Raw genomic sequence first — 22,371 nt, 5'->3', positions numbered from 1 at the left:
GGCTCCAGACCCCTGGTGAGCCGAGCCGAGCTGCTGTCTCGAGCGTTCATTGAGACCCCTCAATGTGGTCAGCAAGACCATTACAAGTGAGACAGATTGTGGTGGTTTGAATATGCTTGTCCCATGAAGAGGCATGATTAGGAGATGTGGCCTTGTTGGAGTGGGTGTGGCTTTGTTGGAGAAAGTGCGTCATTGTGGGTGTGGGCTTTAAGACCCTCATCCTAGCTGCCTGGAAGCCAGTCTTCTCCTAGTGGCCTTCAGACGATGAGACAGAACTCTTAGCTCCTCCTGCACCATGTCTGCCTGGATGCTGCCATGCTCCCCACCTTGATGATAATGGACTGAACCTCTGAACCTGTAAGCCAGCCCCAACTAAATACCATCCTTATAAGAGTTGCCTCGGTTGTACTCAACCATTAAGAGCACTGACTGCTCTTCCAGAGGTCCTGAGTTCAATTCCCAGAAACCACATGGTGGCTCACAACCATTTGTAATGGGATCCGACACCCTCTTCTGGAGTATCTGAAGACATAGTGTACTCATATACATAAAATCAATAAATAAATCTTTTAAAAAGAAACAAAAAGAGTTGCCTTGGTCATGGTGGGGAAGCTGTACACCTGAGGTGAGTCAGGGAGTGCAGCTCAGGATGGCCACCCCTGCCTCTCTAATGCTGCTGATGCTGCATGCCTCCCACCTGGTTTCCATCATGAGACCCACAGGCACACCACACAAAATAGAGCTATTGAGAATGCAGTAAGGAAAGACCGCTCATCTGGAATGCCCCAAATTAACCTGCACACCCCACCTGCCCAAGGACCTGGTAACTTCCAGAACGGTGGAAGTTGTCATATTTGGAAAGTAGCATTCATGGGAAAGTGGTTTATAGATTAGTCTTTATTAACCCCCATTACGCCGGGCAGTGGTGGCACACGCCTTTAATCCCAGCACTTGGGAGGCAGAGGCAGGCGGATTTCTGAGTTCAAGACCAGCCTGGTCTACAGAGTTAGTTCCAGGATAGCCAGGGCTACACAGAGAAACCCTGTCTCAAAAAACAAACAAACAAACAAACAAAAAAGGAACCCCCATTACATGTGTGTCTAGGGGCATTCATCTGGAAAATTTCAGGAACTGGTTCTGACCAAAGTCTACCCCTTGGTCAGTAATTAATATTTAATAGAGCTTGCTTTAAATATGGCCCAAAATAATGGAATTTATTTTTTATCTGGTGAATCTCAAGATTAACACAACCTCACTTCCTTCTCTAAAGTTTCTCAAGCTACGGACACCTCAAGCACCAGCTAGTGAGTCTCCACAGCTGGAGTTTCCTGTGAACCGGGCTTTGGATAGTCTCCAGGCTTCCAAGAGTCCAGCGCACCCCAGAAAGTTTTTCCCCCTCTGGAGATAAGTCTTTCAGGGATTCATGGTTCCCCTCCCCTTCCCCCGCACGTGCCAGGACACATATGGTCCAGATATGGGCATAAAACAAGGTCTCGGAGGAGGGAAGTCCTGGACACATCCTCTCCTGAAGACAGCAACACCATGTCCCCTCATCCTGTCCCATGGCCCTCTGGCCTTTGCCACTTATATGAGGAAAGCATAGGCAGAAACGGGTCTCTTTCTCTTGGGAACAAATGGTGACTCACTGGGCGTAGGGAGGGCACCTTTTTCCCAGGAAACGACCTGAGGCCTCAGAGACTGAACAAGAAGCAGGAATTAAGGGAAAGGTGGACCTGCTTTGTTGCAGGTCCTGGGTGGGTCTCAGACACTGTAGAGAAGTATGCTCAGTAGCAGTAAAGAATCAGCCCTGTGCTGGGTACGAGCGCCACCCAGCAGGCACAGAGGTCAGGAAACTTGAGCAAGGTAGGGATCTGGGGAGATAAGGTTATGGGCTGTCTTATAACCACAACTGTGGTTCTGCTGGTTGCATAATCTTTTATTTGCCCACAGCTACATTTTGACCCAGAAACTCTGTCCTGAAAGGGGACTGAAGAAAACATCCAGCAAGCACTGGGCAAGGAAGGGCAGCAGCAGAGAACGAGGCTAGCTGTGCCGGAGGATGGAGGCGCACAATCTATCAGCCCCCTTCAACTTCTCCCTGCCGCCAGGCTTTGGCCACCGGGCCACAGACAAGGCGCTCAGCATCATCCTGGTAGTTATGTTGCTGCTCATCATGCTCTCGCTGGGCTGCACCATGGAGTTCAGCAAGATCAAGGCTCACTTCTGGAGGCCCAAAGGGGTGATCATTGCCATGGTAGCCCAGTATGGCATCATGCCCCTCACTGCTTTCCTTCTGGGCAAGATCTTTCGTCTGAGAAACGTTGAGGCCATAGCCATCCTCGTCTGTGGCTGCTCTCCTGGGGGAAACTTGTCTAACCTCTTTACCCTGGCCATGAAGGGGGATATGAACCTCAGGTAGGACCAAGGGTGAGGAGGGAGTGGTGTGGGATGACTCTGATGTTGCAGAGATGTCATGATCTGGAGAAAATCTAGGCTGGAGCCCGGAAGAGGGGACATAGGAGCTGGATTAAGGTTGGCACCGATTGTCAAAGGCTTGTGCTTAGTTGGGGCAGGCTCTGGAGCCTCTTTGGTTTAAATCCCAGGTTAAAAACAAACAAACAAACAACAACAAAAAAAAAAAAAAAAAAAAAAAAAAAAAACAAGCGGTGGTGGCACACGCCTTTAATCCCAGCGCTTGGGAGGCAGAGGCAGGCGGATTTCTGAGTTCGAGGCCAGCCTGGTCTACAGAGTGAGTTCCAGGACAACCAGGGCTACACAGAGAAACCCTGTCTTGAAAAAAAAAAGAAACATTAAGCTGGTCCAGAGGTATGTTAGACACCCCTGAACTCCCAGAAGTCTCTACAGGATCACTGTAAAGGAGAATAGATTTCAACAAAAGAGTCCCTCAGAACTGCAGCCACCTGTCTGTCAGGGTGTCAGCTCTGAGGCTGAAAATCTAGAAGGGGCATAATGGGTCTGGAACATTATGGGAAGGCCAAGGTGACTTGGAAGCAAATGAACATCTTACATTTCCTGCAGAGAAGAGACTCCAAGGGCTCTTCCCCAGCATCTGGGAAGCCAGTTGTCAGATGTGGTGAGATGGCCATCCAAAGAAATCTGTAGAACTGAGGACCCAGAGATTGCCCAGGTTAGGCTGGGCTCCGCTCAGTCTAACAGGCAGGCAGGGAGAAGGCTCACACTAGTCTGAGCCTAGAGCATCCTAATTAGAAACTAGTGAGGTCTCTCTCCTGAAGAGCCAGACTCCTTAGGCTTGGTGGAATATCTGTCCTTCACACAGCTGCGACTGTGGTAGTGAATGTCTAGGAGACGAGGCCCTCTTAGGCTGCTTCGGCAGAGCACACCATAGCGGAACTCACCGCAGAAACAAAGCCTCGGGCTTACACCAGTCTTCCTTTTCTGGGCCTGTTCTCAGTGGAGTTGTTCAGTGTCAAGTAAAGGAGGGAATCCGAAGCCTATCAACTTGGCTCCATGAGCACCTTACCTGTGACTAAACTTTACAAAGAAAACTAACCAAGAAGCCTCTCATGATGAGGCAAAGCAGCAGGAGGGCAACTGGAAGGAGGGCCAAGGCATTTGTCATGCTGTCCTGTGAGGGAGGTTTGTGCCAAGATGTTACACCTCAGCTCTGGCACAGAAGGAATCTGTAGTCACATTAGTCAAGAGAGGGGGCACTGTGGGGATCTGTGTACCTGTGGACGCAGCTGATGGGACCATGTGAAGGACAACGAGTGAGTTTTTAAGTATAACCAAGTGTTACATTCTCATCAACTGGTGGCTGCTAAATGAGGCCCCTCTCAAATCGGCCCCACTAGGAGGCCCTAAGAGCCCCCTCCCCCCCAACTACATCCAGCTTGTAGTAAGATCAAGAACATGACTCCTGCCGGGCGGTGGTGGCAAACACCTTTAATCTTAGCACTTGGGAGGCAGAGGCAGGTGGATTTGAGTTTGAGACCAGCCTGGTCTACAGAGTGAGTTCCAGGATAGCCAGGGCTACACAGAGAAACCCTGTCACAAAACAAAATAAAACAAAAAGAACATGACTCCTGTGCTACAATTAGCATCTGCTTTTAAATTCCAGACTCTACCAAAGGTGTTGGTGTAGCCACCTTCTGACTAAGTCTCTTCCTCCTAAGCAAACACATCATTCTCATACACATTAGCACTCAGTACTGCCAGGGAGGAGTGGCACCAACACACAAGCTGGGCCCTCTCACACCAATCCTCAATCGGGAAGACAACCTTCAGACGTGTCGTGTCGACAAGCCAATTAATTCTATGGAGGCACTTTTCTCAATTAAGAATCCTTCCCAGGTGACCCTCACTTGTTGTGTCAAGTGGAACAAAACCTGGCCAGCACAGCTAGGATGTCAATCAGCTACCACATGTACTTGAACTGCGTGTAGTTTGCTGCATTCACTCACCTGATTTCATGGCCTGCTTCTGTAGGCAGCCCAGTGCATGGCTCCCTTGCTCCCAGGTGAGAGCACCTGTAGTAAAAGCAGGAACTGGAGATCGAGGGACTCACAAATCTTCAGCAAGGAAGCTGGGAGATTTTCCTGCACCTTTTATTTAGAGCTGCTTGCTTTTCGAGACAGGGTTTCTTCGCATAGTCCTGGCTGTCCAGGAACTTGCTCTTGCAGACAAAGCTGGCCTCAGGCCTCTAAAGTGAATTGAATGTATTGTCTCTTCACAGCATGGGACTTGCTTGCATATGTTTAATGATGCCTTACACAGTGCTTCTAACTGAGTCAACTCTACTGGGTTGTTTTGTTTTGTTTTTTGTTTTGACTAGAGGTTTAAAAATTCGGCCAGGCAGTGGTGGTACACGCCTTTATTCCCAGCACTTGGGAGGCAGAGGCAGGTGGATTTCTGAATTCGAGGCCAGCCTGGTCTACAGAGTGAGTTCTAGGACAGCCAGAGCTATGCAGAAAAATCCTGTCTCGGGGAAAAAAATTCTCTATCATCTACAAAGATATTTACTATATTTTTGAAAATTTTTAAAATATTTGCCTTTCACATTGAAACCTTAGGTCACCTTAGAACTTATTTTTATGAGTGACCTAGTCTTGCATTTTCCATATGAATACATTTTAAGCATCATTCACTTCTTTCCTCCAATACCTCTCTTATTAGCGAAATACACTTGAGTTTGTGTCTGTACTATCTTATTGATCGATGTGGCTATTCTTCTACCTGTACATTTTCTTAATTTCAGTGACTTTACAGGTCTATATATCTTCATGAAAACATTAACAGCCTTCACCTTTTCACTTTTGCACTTGAATTTTAGAATCAGCTTTCAAATCAATAAAAATTTAAACCTTGCACTGCATTTATACACGTTTGGGGTGTAGAGTGTGGGTGTGTGCACATGCACGTTTTGTCTACTTGCGTCTGTGAACCATGTGCCTGTAAACCATGCGCCTGCCTCATGCCCTCTTTACAGGGAGTCAGATCCCCACCCCACCCCCCAGAACTGCAGTTACAAATGGTTGTGAGCTGTCACGTGGGTGTCTGAGTAGCAATGTGGATACCGAGATTTGAATCCAGGTCCTCTGGAAGCTGCCAGTGCTAACCGGAGACATCCCCAGCATTTACACACAAAGTTTGGGACTATTCTGGCTTTATTTCCAGAGGGACCAAATCCACCATAATGGGGAAGACATGGCACTAGGTAGGGAAGGCAGGATGGTACGTACCAGTAGCTGGATGATCAAATTTCACCTACATACAAAAAGTAGTAAAATCAAACAGGGAGTGGGGTCAGGCTACAAGACCTCAACAAAAGGCCACCCGCAATGACTCCCTTCCTCCATCAAATTTGTCCCTCCCTCCTAAGGTTCTATAACCTTCCTAACAGCATCCAACTGGGAACCAACTATTCAACTACAGGATCCTATAGGCAGTATTTCTCACCCAAACACCTCTCCCACTTTATGATCTTGTCTCCTCATTGCTCCATGACTATGACACAGGCAGCTCTTAGGTTTCTCCCATACCTTTCTTTTTTTTTTCATTTTTTTTTTAAAATATGGAACGCTTCATGAATTTGTGTGTCATCCTTGCGCAGGGGCCATGCTAATCTTCTCTGTATCATTCCAATTTTAGTATCTGTGCTGCCGAGGCAAGCACTCTCCCATACCTTTCTATAATTCCTTATAATCTCTTCAATAAAGACCTTGTATCTCCTTGAAATTCATTTCTAAATGTAATTTTGGTTATAAATGCCATCTTCTTTAAAAAGTTCAACATGTCTGATCCCAATTAGATTGCTCATTTATCTTATTTTGCTCTTGTTTATAACCCTAATTCTTTATATTTATGAAAATTTTCCTATCAATCATTATTATCCCCACCTCCCCCGAAATCAACTTATTTCTCCTCTTCCTACACATTCTCTTGCTGTGTATACTGCAATATATGAGGTGTTAACAGAATGTTGTTTTAGGCCTTTTATTATAGAAAATCTCTAAACTTTTGAATAATAAACCCTTAGTAGGTATCACTTTCAAATTAGGGTTCTCCATTATCAGTGGACTAAATTTTTATAACATTGAATCTTATTAAATTTTTTTCTGCATCTGTCTTTAGTTAGGATTTCTAATATTGATATACTAGCATGTCCAAAAGCAACTCGAGAAGGAAAGTTTATTTTGCTTACACTTTCACATCACAGTCCACCACTAAAGAACCTGATGAAACTGAAGCAGAGGCCATGGAGGAAAGCTGCTTACTGGCTTTGGCTTATTCAATCTGCTATCCTAGCATCCAGGACCTGTTCCCAGGGTGGCACCATACCAATCAAGAAAATGTCAGTTATTTGAATCAGATGGCACCTTCTCTAATGATTTATATGGGATTTGAAGAAGTTGGACAGGTTTGTGCTTTTTTGTTTTGTTGGTTTTTCGAGACAGGGTTTCTGTGTGTAGCCCTGGCTGTCCTGGAACTCACTCTGTAGACCAGGCTGGCCTCGAACTCAGAAATCTGCCTGCCTCTGCCTCCCAAGTGCTGGGATTAAAGGCGTGCGCCACCATTCCCTGGAAGACTTGTGCTTCTTGATCTTCTATCAGCCACTTACTATGTGCAACTTGGAATAAGTAAACTCTTCTATTATTCAGCTTTATTTTTGTTTTTATAAGCAAAAACAAAAAACAAAGAACAGTATGTTTACTGCCCAAGAAGATAGCACAAGGTATGATGCATGGTGTCAGGCACATAGGGGGAACTAAACCTCTAACTGGCTTCTCCTTTATTTTTCCCATATTTGCCACTCAGCATCGTGATGACCACCTGCTCCAGCTTCACTGCCTTGGGCATGATGCCTCTACTCTTGTACATCTACAGCAAAGGAATCTACGATGGGGATCTTAAGGACAAGGTGCCGTATAAAGGCATTATGATATCACTAGTCATGGTTCTCATTCCTTGCACCATAGGGATCTTCCTCAAGACCAAAAGGCCACACTTAGTACCCTACTTCCTCAAGGTAAGAACCTGGGGCCCTTGAAAGAGCATGGTAACTGAGCAACTACCACCACCCAGGCTACACGGGGAGGTTTACTTTGACTAGCTGTCCTAAGGGTTCTCGTTGAATGCTGGGCCATTTCGAAAGCTCGGCAGCTTTCTCTGCATAGCGAGTTCAAGATAGCTAGCCAGGGCCATACAGTGAGACCCTGTCGCAAAAAGACAAGTGAACATCCCACACAGGAATAAAAAGGAAACAAAAACCATGTGGAAGCATGATCTCTACAAAGTAACATGAGAACTGATTTTCTTCTTTTGCTATTTAAAAGATGAAAAAACAAAGACATTAAATTTACCCCCCCCCCTTTTTTTTTTTGTCATTTTGGAGCATGCTGCGAAAGAGGATGGACGTACACTCTGAAAACTTACATCCGTATGTCTCATGACAAAACACTAAGCAGTCATTTCCCCAGAACCTACCTAATAAAGGCTCTCGGTGGTGTGTAGAAGATGCAACTGGAAAGTTAGTTTTACTCCAAAAACATGTCATTACCCCCAATAAATGCTCTTACAGCACTGACCTGGGGGAGGGGCATGATACACTTGCAAAGTTTATAACGCTGGGGCACATTTCTGGAACTTTCTCATGTAGTTACCAGGTCACACGAGCAAGCTGACTTTTTAGGGTTACATATCACTTGGAGTCAAAAAGCAGGCTACCTGGTTCTACCAACCACTTTGTGTATCTGCTTTGCTTTAAATGACTCTTGGCAATTCCCAGAAGTCCAGTTCACCCTAAAGCAGTGGTTCTCAACTTTCCTAGTGCTACACCCTTAAATTCAGTTCATGTTGCAGTGAACTCCAACAGCAAACTATTTTTATTGCTACTTAACTAATTTTGCCATGAATTGTAATGTAAATACCCATATTTTGCAAGGGTCTTAGGGGACAAGGGTTGCTCAGCCCCTTGGGGTTCACTATCCACAAGTTGAGAACTGCTGCCCCAAAACATTAAGTCTCTCCCTGTAATGGAAGCTGAGTAAGTATGACTGGCTTTAACCAGCTCCAAAATGTTTGGGGTCTTGTGCAAACGTATAAACAGACTGAAAATGTTATCAGTTTCATAGGACCAGAGTCTCACCCCTTCACAGCTACACACTTCATTGAGAATTTCACAGCAGTCTGGAGCCGTGTCAAAAGCAGCTAGCTGACTGTGCTTGGCTGATGTTTTAGTCATTAAAGTATTAGTCAAATATTTTTCTAGCTACTATTAAGAAATCCAAAAAGATGGGAGATAAAGGTTTTTCAAATTCCTATTTCCTACCATGTGTCTCTCCCCACTCCTCTGTGCCCACTCCCAGCCTTCTGATGGTCTCTTCTGTCCCCATGTCCAGGGAGGCATGATCATCACTTTCTCCCTCTCTGTGGCTGTCACAGTCCTTTCTGTCATCAACGTGGGCAACAGCATCATGTTCGTCATGACACCACTCTTATTGGCTACCTCCTCCCTGATGCCTTTCATTGGCTTCCTGATGGGCTACATTCTCTCTGCTCTCTTCCGACTAAACCCAAGGTAGGTCTTCTAGGTCCTATTGTCCTCATATTATCTCTGAAGTCTTTTTGGAAAAAATAAGGAACCTTGAGCTATGCACAGAGCATTTTACTGGCATATGTTTAAAGGCACCAACTGACCAAGGACTTTGAGCAATGAGAAATACTGGGGGTTGGAGTTATGTGAGGGCTTAGAATGGGAGGGTGGTAAGGCAAAGCATGCCCTCTCCGGATGTTGAAATCACACCAGGGAGTTTGATGGCACTGTGGTAGCTTTAATGCCAATGCTAAAACTTTCTTTCCTTGCCCACTTCTTCTTCTAACAAGGTCTGAATCCTTGTAAAGGACGATATCAGATAAAAGTTATGCTAAGTGGTACTCCAAGCTCAAGCCTTTAGCTATAGTGCAACCCAACTCATAAATACAGCCACAGTAAAGTAATATTCAACCTGAGGGTCTGTGGAAAGAGTCCTTTCCTCCTGGTAGCCTAAATAAATAATTACATGGGAGTTGAAACATTAGTACAATGGTTCTCAACCTTCCTAATGCTGCGACCCTTTAATACACTTCCTTATATTGTGGTGACCCCACACCATAAAATTACCTTTGTTACTTTGTAACTGTAATTACTATGAATTATAAGTAAACACCTGTGTTTTCCAATGGTCTTAGGCAACCCCTGAAAGGGTCATCCACCCCTCAAAAGGGTAGTGACCTACAAGTTGAGAGCTGCTACATTAGTAGAATATTCCGCCTACACTTTAAGAGAAACTCATTTCCAAAACACAAAATCCACTATTACAACCTTGTTGGTAACAATGAAATGACTGTGCTTGTATTACACAGGCAAAAGGCTGCCATATTCTGGGAGCTACAGATCACAATGGCCATTATCACCAAGGGCCATCACAGTAATCCTAACATGCCAAATATGATAAGTTACACACTTGGAGTTAAATAGGTGAAATGTGTATTCATTTGATTAAAACATCCTGCTCTTCAATCCACAAAATGGAAAGCAAAATTAGGGGAGCGGGTTTCAAAGATACATAATGGGGCTAACATTTGTTTTAATGATCAGTTCTAGAGTTAAAGATATGTAAGCTACAAAGAGGCACAGGATGAAATCTGTGACATTTCAATCTCACACTGTCTGCTCAAAATGCAACTATAAGACTAACTTAAGCTAACAAAGAATACTGGCTTCCAGTTTCACCTATCTGCCAGTCACTTTCAAATTTTAACTTAGCAATTTTGTAAAAGCAGACAAAATTTCCAAACTGTTCAAAGGCCTCCTTGGGGCCAAATGGATGTAGCTCAGTGGTAGAGTGCATGCCTAGTACACAAGGCCACGTAGTCCCAAGCATATGCATACATGCATGCACACACACAGCCCATATAAACTTTGTGTATCTTTTAGTCCCTATCTTCTTAGGGTTGGATCCCATCTTCCTATGCTGGCTGCTGTAGGTCTAAAGCGTCAGAAGGGGAAGGGCAGGCCCAAGAGCTGCCCGCTGCCTTGTTGAGCACTGTTTTTCCCCACTCACACAGCTGCAGACGCACCATCAGCATGGAAACAGGATTCCAAAACGTTCAACTCTGTTCTACCATCCTCAATGTGACCTTCCCCCCTGAAGTCATTGGACCACTTTTCTTCTTTCCTCTCCTCTATATGATTTTCCAGCTTGCAGAAGGACTTCTCTTCATTATTATCTTCCGGTGCTATGTGAAAATCAAGCCTCAGAAGGGTGAGTATTGAATCATCTCCCATAAGTATTGCCACTACATTAGACCTGAGCTACCAACAAAAGGTTCCCAGTAAGGACAGGAACACAAGTATGCAAGTATAAAGACTGAAGGTCATTTGTATCAGTAACACTATACTTCTACCTTAGCTGAGAAAACCAAGTTATAGCAGTTGGCGTTTTTCTCAAGGGATAATGGGATCACTTTGTAAAGAACTACCTTGAAACTAAAAGATCTCCTAGAGTGTTAGTTTGGAAAGCTTCAGCATTCTTTAAGTATTCAGCTTTCTGTATGGAGATCAGAGCCCTAGTACCCTAGTGCCCACATAGGGGAAAACTCAAGACAGTCCTAATACAACTGAATTCAAACTGTGATTCCACTCTGGCCAGTTAATCTCAGATAACTGGCATGACTTGTACTATTTACTAGAATAATGTTCTTTAAATTAATTTAATACTTTTTTCTTTTAAAAAACAAGTTTATTTTATTTTATATACTTTGTAAGGGTTCAGAGCAAATTCATTATCTGCAGAACATAATTCTCAAAAAAGCCCAGAATCCCTCCTTTAACGTGCTTTAAAGTGAGGGACTAGAGAGGCAGCTCAACCATAAAGGGCACTTGCAGGGGCTGGAGAAATGGCTCAGTAGTTAAGAACACCTGGTTGCTCTTCCACAGGACCATCATGGCAGCTCAGAATCCAGTAACTCCAGTCCTAAAGGATGCCCTCTTCTGGCCTCCACATAGACTTCATGCAGTGCAAAGACCTACATGCAGAGAAATACCCATACATCCCTCCATCCCCCCAAATCAATCCTTAATGGGACTTTTGTTTGTATGTGTACAGACCCATTTAGTCAGAGAACTCCAAGGAGTCAATTCTCTTTCCATGTGGACTGTCTTAACTTGGGTCATTCAGGTTTAGCAGCAAGAACCTTTACCTGCTGAGTCATCTTACCCAGAGTACTCTTTATAAACCATTTTGGGGTTTTTTTTTTTTTTTGGTTTATTTATTATTATAAAAAAGTACACTGTAGCTATCTTCAGACGCACCAAAAAAAGGGGCGTCAGATCTCATTATAGGTGGTTGAGAGCCACCATGTGGTTGCTGGGATTTGAACTCTGGACCTTTGGAAGAGCAGTCATTGCTCTTATCCGCTGAGCCACCCCAGCCCCCATTTTGGTTTTTTTAATGATACTAAGCACAGAATAGCTCCTGTGTACCAAGTAAACACTACCTGTGATCTTTTGTTTTCTGTATGTAGCTCAGGCTAGCCTCAAACTGGAGATTCCCCAGCCTCCAAGTACTCAAATTCAACATAATGTACCGTGTCCAGCCATGCCTTTTTAGTACTGGAAATCAAACTCTGGACCTTAGGTATGCTAAGAAAGCATTCAGAGCTACATCCCCAGAGTCCTTGTGTCTTTTAAACAAAAGCTCATCTATTTCCTAACCCAATTTCTTCTACTGCCTATTTCCAAAACCATGGCTGAAGTTTTTTTGGCCCCAGGAACTGTGATCTGCACCCCAAGAGGATACAAAACCTTGGTAAAATCCACCATACTATATACTAGCAAATGGCAATGTTCCCCCTTGCAATTGTCATCTTGGTGATCAGGAAGCCAAAAAGAAAATCAAAGAGCTGCCCACTCTACAGAACCACTAAATGCTTTATTCAAAAGTAGCTGAGTCTCATCAGGTAACACATGCAACAGCTAGTACAAGAGATGGCATTTTTGGAGTCATTAACTAAGTTCCAGGTTTAAAGCTGTAGTCCCAGAAAGGTGTTAAAAACCTTGTGATACTCTGGAATTTCAATCCTCAAGACCTAGAAGAGCCCATGTTGAAAACCCCAGCACCAAAACTGAGAGAAAACTACTTGACCCATTTCTTCTACTGTAGTGGAAGAGCATGAAGGACCCTGACTCCTACCTTCAAAGTCCCTTACCACTTGCACACTCAGGGAGGGGACACTCAAGGAAGGTAGGGGTTGGCAGTTTGAGGTCTGACCATTCAAAACTTCCTGCCTTCCAGGTCCTTTGGAATTTCAGTCATTATTACTCACCTAAACCTAGTGATGAAAATACCACACAAAGCATCTTACTATTAGTGCTACCACATCAGGGACCTCAAAGGAAAAGCAAATCTGCCTCCAAGGGATGAGATAGTAGATACAAATACAGAGCACACCCCTCAAGAGTTCATGCATTTGAGTACATTTTGTCTTAGCTAATTCTCTTTTTCCAAGAAAGTTTGTATAGACTACTATTCTATTGCTGTGAGCTGAGTTTATTAGGGGTTTACAGTTTCAGAGGGTTTGAGTTCATTATCATCATGACAGGGAGCATGGCAAATGGCAGGCAGGCAAGACACTGAACAGTAAATGAGCTTGCATACCCTGGTCCACAAATAGGCACACTAAGGCTAATTGGGAATGGCATGACACGCAGGCTTTTGAAACCTCAAAAGCTCACCCCCAGTGACACAACTCAACAATGCCATACCTCATCCTTCTCAAGCAATTCCTCCAAGTGAAAACCAAGCATTCAAATATGAGCCCATTAAGGACCATCCTCATTCAAACCAGTTTTCACTCTCATTCTCTTTTAATTTTACAGACCAAACAAAAATTACCTACAAAGCTGCTGCAACAGAAGATGTTATTCCAGCAGCTCTGGAAAAAGGTACCCACAACGGGAATAATCCTCCTACACAACCTGGCCCTTCCCCTAATGGCCTGAATTCTGGTCAGCCGGTAAATTAGAATGTGAAAACTTAGAAGCAACAAGAAAAGGAACACCAAGTTTGCCAGATTGTTTGTCTAGCACTTCCAGCAAACCTTCATCAGCAGAATCATGAAGCCATGAACTGAGACAGAAGGGCATCTATCCAGAACAGTCACCCATTCCCAATTTGCTCATTTAAATCTGCTATTTGTTTAAAAGATAATCAAGAACTAGGCAAAGTGGTTCCTGCCTATAATCCCAATGACCAGAAACTCAAGGTCAACCTTAAGTACAAGAAAGACTGACTATCTCAAGAAACCAAAAACTTTTCAGCAGCTATGAACTCTATGAAGGCTAAATGAAGCAGCTGCATCTGATAAACATTAACATCACTATTTCTAAACTTTCCAGTAAGCAGGTGTTTTGTTCATTAACATCCACAACCTGTTTCATGTTGTAACTCAAAAGGAAATAAGCTACAACTCGTTGTTCTAACTTACAAGTGATCTTAATTCTTTTTCCTTTGCCACATGACTTGGGTTCAATTATAATCAATACCAGGGAGACAAAGAGGAACAAAACTGCCACCCACTACCACAATGAAAGGTACCAGAAATACCAGAAAGCAAGAAAAAATTTTAAAAAGCCACAACAAGCCAGCACCACATTTCCACTTCACATTCTATCAGTTTACAATCAGTAGGCATCAAGCACTACAAACCCTTGAGGGAACTGTACAGAGAAATATTCAAACCTTCAGATTTCTTCTATGAAATCTAAACATTTTTCACTTTTTACTCAGACACTAAAAATGACTGAAAGATGAATAACTACCCATTGCATACACAGTTAAACATGGTAAACTACTCTTTGTATTTCCCATCACTGACAATGTACAACTGAAGCCACATCAGGGCAATTGCTTGGCAAATTTGCAGGACTAACAAGCACTTTGGGTTCACCTTTACATGTTTCTTAAAATGGCAGTGGCAGACACCTTTAAAGCACACACCCTTAAAGCAGGTGTTTTGCCTCAGGTCTGAAGGCAGCCTGTTTATACAGTACCAGTCTTTTTTTTTTTAAGCTACTTTTTTTAAAAAAGATTTTATTATTTAATGTATATGAGTACACCGTCATGGTTACAGATGGTTGAGTCACCATGTGGTTGCTGGAAATTGAACTCAGGACCTCTGGAAGAGCAGTCAGTGCTCTTAACCACTGAGCCATTTCTCCAGCCCCAGTACCAGTCTTTCTAGGTTACGAATGTTAGTACGGTCTTAACACAACCAACTTTGGGCTGACCATCAGCTATATTAAGTTGAAAGCCAGCCTAGTTATACGACAGTACCAACACATGCCACAAAAATAATTACCTTTTTTTTTTAAACATTTTGGGGCTCATCTGCTCAATGACTTCTCTAAATATCCAGATTGACACTATATACAAGATGTGAGAATGTAATAACCAATCTAGTCTTCAGGGAAGGTTGACCTGGGGCTTCAAACTATCCTTAAAAATAAATGAAAGCAAACAAACTAGTCCTAAAACATCCTGTTATAAGTCTATCAAGGCTGTGGTGGCACACTTGAAACCACAGCACTCAGGTGACATCAGCAGTGGTAGGTGGAGTTTAAGGCCAGCTTGGTCTATATAATACATAGCACAAGCCAAACCAGCCAGGACGAGAGACAGAGTGAGACTCTTTTTCTAACTTCTCAAATCTCAGGTCTTAGTACCTTCAACCTGACAGTTCCCTTATACTAGAGAGGATCCCCATTAAAAGGACAGATGAACCAGGTAGTGGTGGTGCAAGCCTTTAATCCTTGCACTTGGGAGGCAGAGGCAGGCAGACTTCTGAGTTCAAAGCCAGCCTCATCTACAGAGTGAGATCCAGGTCAGCCAGGGCTATACAGAAAAACCCTGTCTCAAGAAACCAAACAAAACAAAGGGTGTGAGGTGGGGTGGGTCTGTGAGAATGCAGGTTCTGCCAGTATTATATCAAGTAAACACTCAAGTGTCCCCTCAAATAAACAAGCACACCACTACTCCTAGATCTAGTCTGTTAAGTATCAGGTACGGTTCATGATCTATTACTCCCCAGAATGCCTCCCAAATGCCAGCTATCATTCCCTAACTCCCACTTTGAGGAAGCAAATAAGCATTTTCTACTTCTATTCCCCAATGAGTATGCCTGTCTAGTCCTGAAATATGGAAGCAGAAATCCTGGATCCTTAATTGGTCCTTTGAAAAGCCCCCTACATTTCCTGTAATACAGTACACCAAGCACTCTGATAGTTAAGATTTTCTGCTATCAAATACTTACCAAGTTTGAACCTGGTAACTAGGCTTTTAAAATGAGTAACATTCCCTACACTTAGGACAGTTCTCACTCCCACAGGAGTAGGCAGCTAGAGATTGCTCAGCAATTAAGATGACTCCAAAGAATCTGGAGTTTGATTCCCAGTACCCACATGGCGGCTCATAATGGTCTCTAACTCCCACATCACCTTCTGGCTTCCTTGCAACTGATGCACACACATACATGCAGTCAAGACACCTATATAATAGAAAATTTTTTAATTCCTCCAGTAACATACACTTAACATGTTAGCCAGATGGTGACGACACTCACCTATAATCTCAGCAACTGGAAGAAAAAGCCACCCTGGTCCACAAAATGAGTTCCAGGACAACCACAACCAGGGCAACACACACACACACACACACACACACACACACACACACACAACCTTTAAAAACCTAATAAAACCTAAATAAAACATACAGTCATATATCTCAGAACTAAAACTAGCATGTACAAAATCCCTCCGGCTTTCCAATCACTGAGAAATTACACTTATGACCATCCCAACTGTGTTACATCTAACAAGAAAACTTGCACTGGATCTTAATGTGTTTACCAAACCACTGCCCTTTCTGTTTAGGGTAAGTAACCTAAAAATTGATGGCAATTCAAGTCCAGTGGCAATAGGAAAAGAATGGAAGGAATACAAGGGAACTGTCACTCAACTTAGTTGTCAGTTTTCATCCATTTGCAGACTCCTTCACTAGCTTCAAAGAGCAAAAAAATACTTTTAAAAGCTCATATCACATAGCACTTCAGGTTTCTACATGTGTAGTTTTTAACTTAAAATACACAGAATGTGATAGAATAAATAATGCAGATAGAATGTGATAGAATAAGTAATGCAGAACTTGAGAGAAACAGACCAAAAGCAGTTTTATAATACTTAATATTTTATTATCAATAACAAACAGCTGCTTTACTTTAATGTCTATCTACAGCTGTTAGTGGGCAAGAAGACACCCTTGACCCTAACAAGTAAAACTCATATTAAGCCTTTATATACAAGCAAATTTAGAGCTCTTTTAAAGTGTCCAAAACTATTCATTAATTTGAGTAATTAAACTAATCTTGAGTTAACATATCTGAACAATGAACTAAAATATTCAAAAGTTTTTCTAGTACAAAAAATTAAATGCTTTAGTTATAAAAGAGCTCTATCAATATACACAAACTATATACTTCAGACAGTCACAAAAGTGTGAGCAGAAGGCTTATCAAAAGACATTTAATACAATTAGTTTTCAACAACCCCTTGGTGGTCCACATCTACAAAGAAATCCAGCCCAACCCCCTCCAAATCCCACCCCACAGAAAAGCACATACTTACCAGAATTTTTAGCAAGTATGGTTTGGGAATTTGTTTTGTTTTTTTTTAAAAAAAAGGCCCCCAGGGCAAGTTATTTACAGTTTAATTGCCACTGTCAACTGATCTGGACCTGGACCGAGACCTGGACCTTTGGCGATCCACAGATGCTGGAGATTTAGATCTACTTGAAGAACCACGTTTCTGGCTCTTCTCAGGCACAGGAGACCTACTACCAGAACGGGACTTGCTCCGGCTCCGGCTCCGGCTCCTTGATCGGCTGTAAGACTTGCTCCTGCGAGAACGAGATCGGCTACGGGACCTAGAGGAACTCCTGGTCCGAGATCGTGACCTGCTTCTTGACCTGCTATGAAAAATGGCAAGGAGAAAAGAGAGAAACACAAATTAACCTGTATGACAGGGCTCTAAAAGACAGCAAATAAAACTTCTGGGTTAAAAATATAAAGGAAAGAGTACCTGTGTCTTTTGCTGCCTTCAATTAATTTGATTTTTCTCCCGTTAATTTCCTTTCCAGAAAGTTTCTCAATAGCATTCTTTAAGTCACCGTAAGAGGCAAACTCAACTACCCTAAAACGGAGAAAAAAAAAATCCTTTTAAAGGTTCTATACCCAACAGCCTTGTAGACTACCTACACAGATCAAGATAAGCATAAGTTTATCCCTGCTGTTATTGCTGATATACACAGTACAACTCTGTGGGGTGTCCTCCTATGTACTGTGGAATGTTGTAGTATGGCAGGTACCTATTAAATGCCAGTATTAACAGTCCCTTGTGATAATTTTAGATCCTAGAAATGCCATAATAAAATTCGCAAGGTAATTAAAAAGCTCACAATCCAGGGAATGCTCACCCTTCATTTAGTTTAGGTCGATGTGCATCCGCAAAGGTTACTTCCCCAGCTTGTCTCATGAAATCTTTGAGATCCTTAACACAAGACAATTATGTTAAGGAGAGAAAGGGAAAAGTGGCACACAAACAACCACATGGTATAAACAAGACTACTGGAAGAGAAGTTGTTAGATAAAGTACAAACATGGCATATACCACACTTGTATTCTATCAGAATTCAAAAATTATGCCAGGGCACGAAATAAGCAAATAGCATATTGCTTTTAAGCAAAATGCTAGAGGAAATTTCCAATTTTTAACATTAGTCTAACTGAGCTCGATACAAAAGGGGGAAAAACAAACAAAAAACAAAACAAACAACCAAAAAAAAAAAAAAAAAAAAAAAAAAAAAAAAAAAAAAAAAAAAAGGAACAGTACATCCTTTAAAGACTAGTTTTATATTAAAAAAAAAACAAAAAATAAAACAACATTTACAAAGACACCAGTTATTTTGTGCCCCATATGTCATTAAAAAAATTTACTTTACCTTTATTAACATTTCCCTAGGCTAGTCAAGCAGCAAACCATTAAGCGGTCGGAGAAACCTTCATGACATAGGCCCGACTGGCTCTTCGCCACCCACTTGAAGGATACTACCCAATCGATGGAAGCCTTTAATCGCACAGCCCTCCCTATTAGCAGACTACTGGCGATGCAGACATGTTTTACTCTTGTGCAGTTACCAAGGACCACTTTACTGCGATCAGGATTCCAACGACCAACTAATTTCGTATCTTTCAACTCTTTCGACCAGGACCTCTTATTCGGAAGCGTTACAGGAAGACAGCTCTCAACTTAGGGATCAGATCACGTTATCAACGTTCTGGGATCGCTGCAACCCGGCACTTCAAGTAAGTGCACCGATTACGTCTAGACCGGCAAACACAGATCTAGAGGTGGCCAACTGATCACTGTAGGAGCTGACTGGCAAAGTCAACCAGGCCCAACCAAGAGTGACCAAGACAACGATTAGGATAACCCACAGGCACTCCTCGTCATAAGGCCAACGACACAGATAGGCTGGCAAATAAAGGGTTTAATATTTGGTTAAAATTGATTTTAAAAAACATGAAAAAAATAACCTCAAAACATTTACATTTGATCACTAATATTAAAATCTGAAACATCCCCCAGTTACATTTAACTAAAGTTTAAAATTATAGTTCAATTAAATCCATTAATTTAAAATAAAGCATTTAATAAGATATATAAATAAAACATTAACTACCCATTAACATTTTTAAATGCCACATTAAAATATCTCAAAACTGTATTTCAACAAACCTGCCAGCTGACTCTTGAGGATAAATTCTCAACTATAAGTCGATTTTCTGTTCTTACAGGTGGAGCATTTCTGAAGGAAAAAAATAAGCATTCAATGCCAGATGCTATGTCACAATGTCAAATGCTATGTGACAAGTTTAAGCTAAGATAGTGACTCCAGCAACTTCCATCAAGTTTCTGGGTTCTCAACATGTGAATTAACTAGTCTGAATTAATTAGTCTGAGAACCATTTATGCTAATGGATCCTATCCTAAACCCCAACAGCCAAACTACATACCGTCTATCATTTCGAGGTCTGCGACTGCTAAAACGGTCGGAGTATCGTCCTCTACCTCTTCCACCTCGAGACCGAGCCCGAGCATGTTCAATAGTAACCCTGGAAAGAGATGAGAAATGCATTCACACACATTTACACTACACACAAGAGCGCCTGCATACTCCAAATGTCCAGTCTGCTCTACATCCCTAGGAGAAGTAGTTACAAACCAATCATGCTTACCTTTCACTGCAAAGTTCCTTGCCATCAAGTTCATAAACAGCATCATCCGCATCCCTTGGGTCCTCAAATTCCTAAATCATAGTAATAAGATACTTAGTAGAGCTTTTGGACATGTGTTCTACAGCATATTAAGATTGTGGAAAAATGTTCAGATAAGATATATACCACTAGCCCTAATCTAGGGGTAACTGGGAATCAATTTCAGTCAGCAGTTAATCTTTTTGTTCTGTTTTTCGAGACAAGGTTTCTCTGTGTAGCCCAGGCTGGCCTCAGAAATCCACCTGCCTCTGCCTCTCAAGTGCTGGGATTAAAGGTGTGTGCCACCACTGCCCTGCCGTTACTTTAAATTCTTAACAGAATGCACTGCCTCTTGGCCCCATCTAACACCTTTCTGGGAAAAAACTCACATGGACTCAATGAGTTTAAAATCACTGCTCATCACAAAAGCTCTACCCACTTTGGTTTTTTTAGAGACAGGCTTTCTCTGTGGATTGGCCTGCCTATGCCTTCCCAAGCACAGGGACTAAAGGCATATGCCATCACAAGTTCACCTACTTCTGGACAGATAATTCAACTCAGTTTGAAGTACTTACCACAAAACCAAAACCTCTTTTCAAATCAATATCTCTGATCCGTCCGTAACCCTTGAAGAATCTTTCCACGTCTTTCTCCCTCGCTGCTGGATTTAGTCTCCCAATGAACACTCGACAGCCACTCATGATGCCCGGCTAGTGTTTCCTGTGAGGCGGTAATTCAATCGTGACAACATCAAGGAATGGCACAGGAGAATATGCTCAGTCAAACACAGAGCCTAACAAAGTTTACCAACTCTACTAACAAACAAGGTCGCCATGCACCTTTCTAAGTAGTTCAGGACCCCCACACAGTCAAATTTCAAGTTAAAACTCAACTCCCCAAGCGACCCCCTCCCAGGTTCACTCGGCCGCCAGCCGCTACGCCCTCTTGCCACCTTTCTAGATTGCGCAGCCGCATGCCGTGTCCGGCTCTCGGGCCCCCTCCCATCTGCCGCAGTTAAGGAAAGGCCGAGAAATGCGGGCGAAGCCGACTCCGCCCTCCGCAAGGCCTTGTCCAATAGCAGCCGGCCGCGCCCGCGTCCCGGCCTCCCCGGAGCGTCACAAGCCGGAATCTCGCGACGCCACAACCGAGGCTGCGCAGTCGGCGACGGGCGCGTTCGCAACCCAAAATGGCGACGACCAAGGCTGCGGCGGGGGAGGAGGAGGAGGAGCAAGCGAGCCCAGCTCCGTCCTCAGCCGCGGGCAAGCCGGGCCCCGAGCGCCGCGCCTGCAGGCTGGGCAAGGCCGGTTCCCGGCGTCCAGGCCCACGAGACCGGATGAGACCACTCAAGTGTGGCCGGGAGGGGCGCGTTGCTTCCCTCTACAAACGCCCTCCCCCCCCTACGCCCGCCCTTCCGCCTTGCGTCCCCTCAAGCCACACCAAAAGGGAGACGTGCCCCAGCGCCCACCTCAAATCAACTGCGCTCTCTTAGACGCCGTCCTCCGCAAAGAGCGAAGCCCCGGCCACTCGCGACCCGAGCGGCCATGAAGAAGCCTCGATCCGAGAAGCCTTGCCCTCAAAGCGTGCCACTCACCTACCGGACAGGGTCTGTGACGGCTGAGACCCGGAGAAGTCCGTAGTCTGCGACGGGGCTGTCTGCCTCCCTACACACACGAACTCAACTCCTCTACGTCTCTCCACAACTGACGCACTTAGCAGCTCGGACGTTGCACAAAATGGAAGGCACGTCCTCGCGTCACTTCCTGGGCGGCTCCCGAAGCTCGGGTGCCGCCCACTTGGAGCCAAGAACCGGAGTTTCCGGGGAGCCGGAAGTCCTAGTGGGGCGGGGCTTCCTGACGGAGACAACCCCCCCTTGCGAAAGTAGTGGGTACACTGTGGGTGGTGGGAGGGCGGTGGCCAGGAACGGTCGCTGGGTTGGCAGGGCAAGATGCACGTGACACATCTTTGGATAAGAGATGTATTCAAAGCTTTTCTTTAGGTCCCTCGAAGATTACCAAGAAAAAAATGCCCAAGGCTTTTCAAAATCACTTGTTTCTTTTTTAAAAAATTCATTTACGTAGTCTGTCTCACTAAGCAACCCTGGCTAGCTTTAAGCTCAGAGATCCCCCTGTTTTGCCTTCAGTGTGATAGTATTGTTGGCCTTAGCACCAAATCTTTTTTTTTTTTTTTTTTTTTTGGCCCTCTTCTGCAAATTGTTCTTACCAATTCAAGAGAGGGTTCTTTGAGGCTCAAGTAAGTGAGGCTCTTTCAGTGCTGTGGCTTTCATTCTGATCAGCCTAAGGAACTGAGTTGTTTTCGGCTAATGCAGGGATTTTACGTGATGAAATAATGAAATTGGGACTATGGGTAAAAAACGCTCCTGTATTGAATGACTAGAGTCAATCTTGGGCTCAGCTAGCTGGAAAAGATTTCAAGTTGTTTTTTTTGGTTTTTGGTTGTTTTTTTTTTTTTTTTTTTTTTTTT

The 22,371-nt window shown here is 43.6% G+C and overlaps 2 protein-coding genes, 1 long non-coding RNA gene and 1 other non-coding gene across 10 annotated transcripts in view; 2 read left to right on the top strand and 2 right to left on the bottom strand.

Moving 5' to 3' along the window:
* The first annotated feature begins 1,313 nt into the window (after nt 1-1,313).
* Nucleotides 1,314-14,006, top strand: Slc10a1 (solute carrier family 10 member 1). Its single transcript, XM_031355940.1, has 6 exons — nt 1,314-1,408; nt 1,951-2,415; nt 7,297-7,507; nt 8,880-9,058; nt 10,588-10,784; nt 13,400-14,006. The coding sequence occupies exons 2-6, from the start codon at nt 2,060-2,062 to the stop codon at nt 13,543-13,545; spliced, it is 1,089 nt and encodes a 362-aa protein (XP_031211800.1). The 5' UTR covers nt 1,314-1,408; nt 1,951-2,059; the 3' UTR covers nt 13,546-14,006.
* On the bottom strand, nt 6,047-6,153 carry LOC116081219. Its single transcript, XR_004114745.1, has one exon. It is a non-coding gene; the product is annotated as a U6 spliceosomal RNA (small nuclear RNA).
* A 2,742-nt stretch (nt 14,007-16,748) lies between the features above and the next one.
* Srsf5 (serine and arginine rich splicing factor 5) lies at nt 16,749-21,740 on the bottom strand. 7 transcript variants are annotated; one of them, XM_031356391.1, is made up of 8 exons: nt 21,482-21,740; nt 20,466-20,610; nt 19,873-19,943; nt 19,651-19,749; nt 19,373-19,442; nt 18,051-18,124; nt 17,657-17,767; nt 16,749-17,546 (listed from the first exon to the last, which is right to left on the bottom strand). In XM_031356391.1, the coding sequence occupies exons 2-8, from the start codon at nt 20,589-20,591 to the stop codon at nt 17,285-17,287; spliced, it is 813 nt and encodes a 270-aa protein (XP_031212251.1). In that variant the 5' UTR covers nt 20,592-20,610; nt 21,482-21,740; the 3' UTR covers nt 16,749-17,284. The 7 variants fall into 7 exon arrangements, with proteins under 7 accessions (XP_031212251.1, XP_031212253.1, XP_031212254.1 ...); XM_031356393.1 differs by having other exon boundaries at nt 21,356-21,637; XM_031356394.1 differs by having other exon boundaries at nt 21,486-21,637.
* Nucleotides 21,637-22,371, top strand: part of LOC116080128 — a 3,278-nt gene continuing 2,543 nt past the window's right edge. Inside the window, exon 1 of the long non-coding RNA XR_004114321.1 lies at nt 21,637-21,771. This is a non-coding gene — a long non-coding RNA (uncharacterized LOC116080128). The remainder of the gene's footprint in view (nt 21,772-22,371) is intronic.

The sequence above is a fragment of the Mastomys coucha genome, unplaced genomic scaffold, assembly GCF_008632895.1.
Source record: "Mastomys coucha isolate ucsf_1 unplaced genomic scaffold, UCSF_Mcou_1 pScaffold6, whole genome shotgun sequence".
Taxonomy (NCBI): domain Eukaryota; kingdom Metazoa; phylum Chordata; class Mammalia; order Rodentia; family Muridae; genus Mastomys; species Mastomys coucha.
Note: the sequence above shows the minus strand (reverse complement) of the source record. Positions and strands in the feature narration are given on the sequence as shown.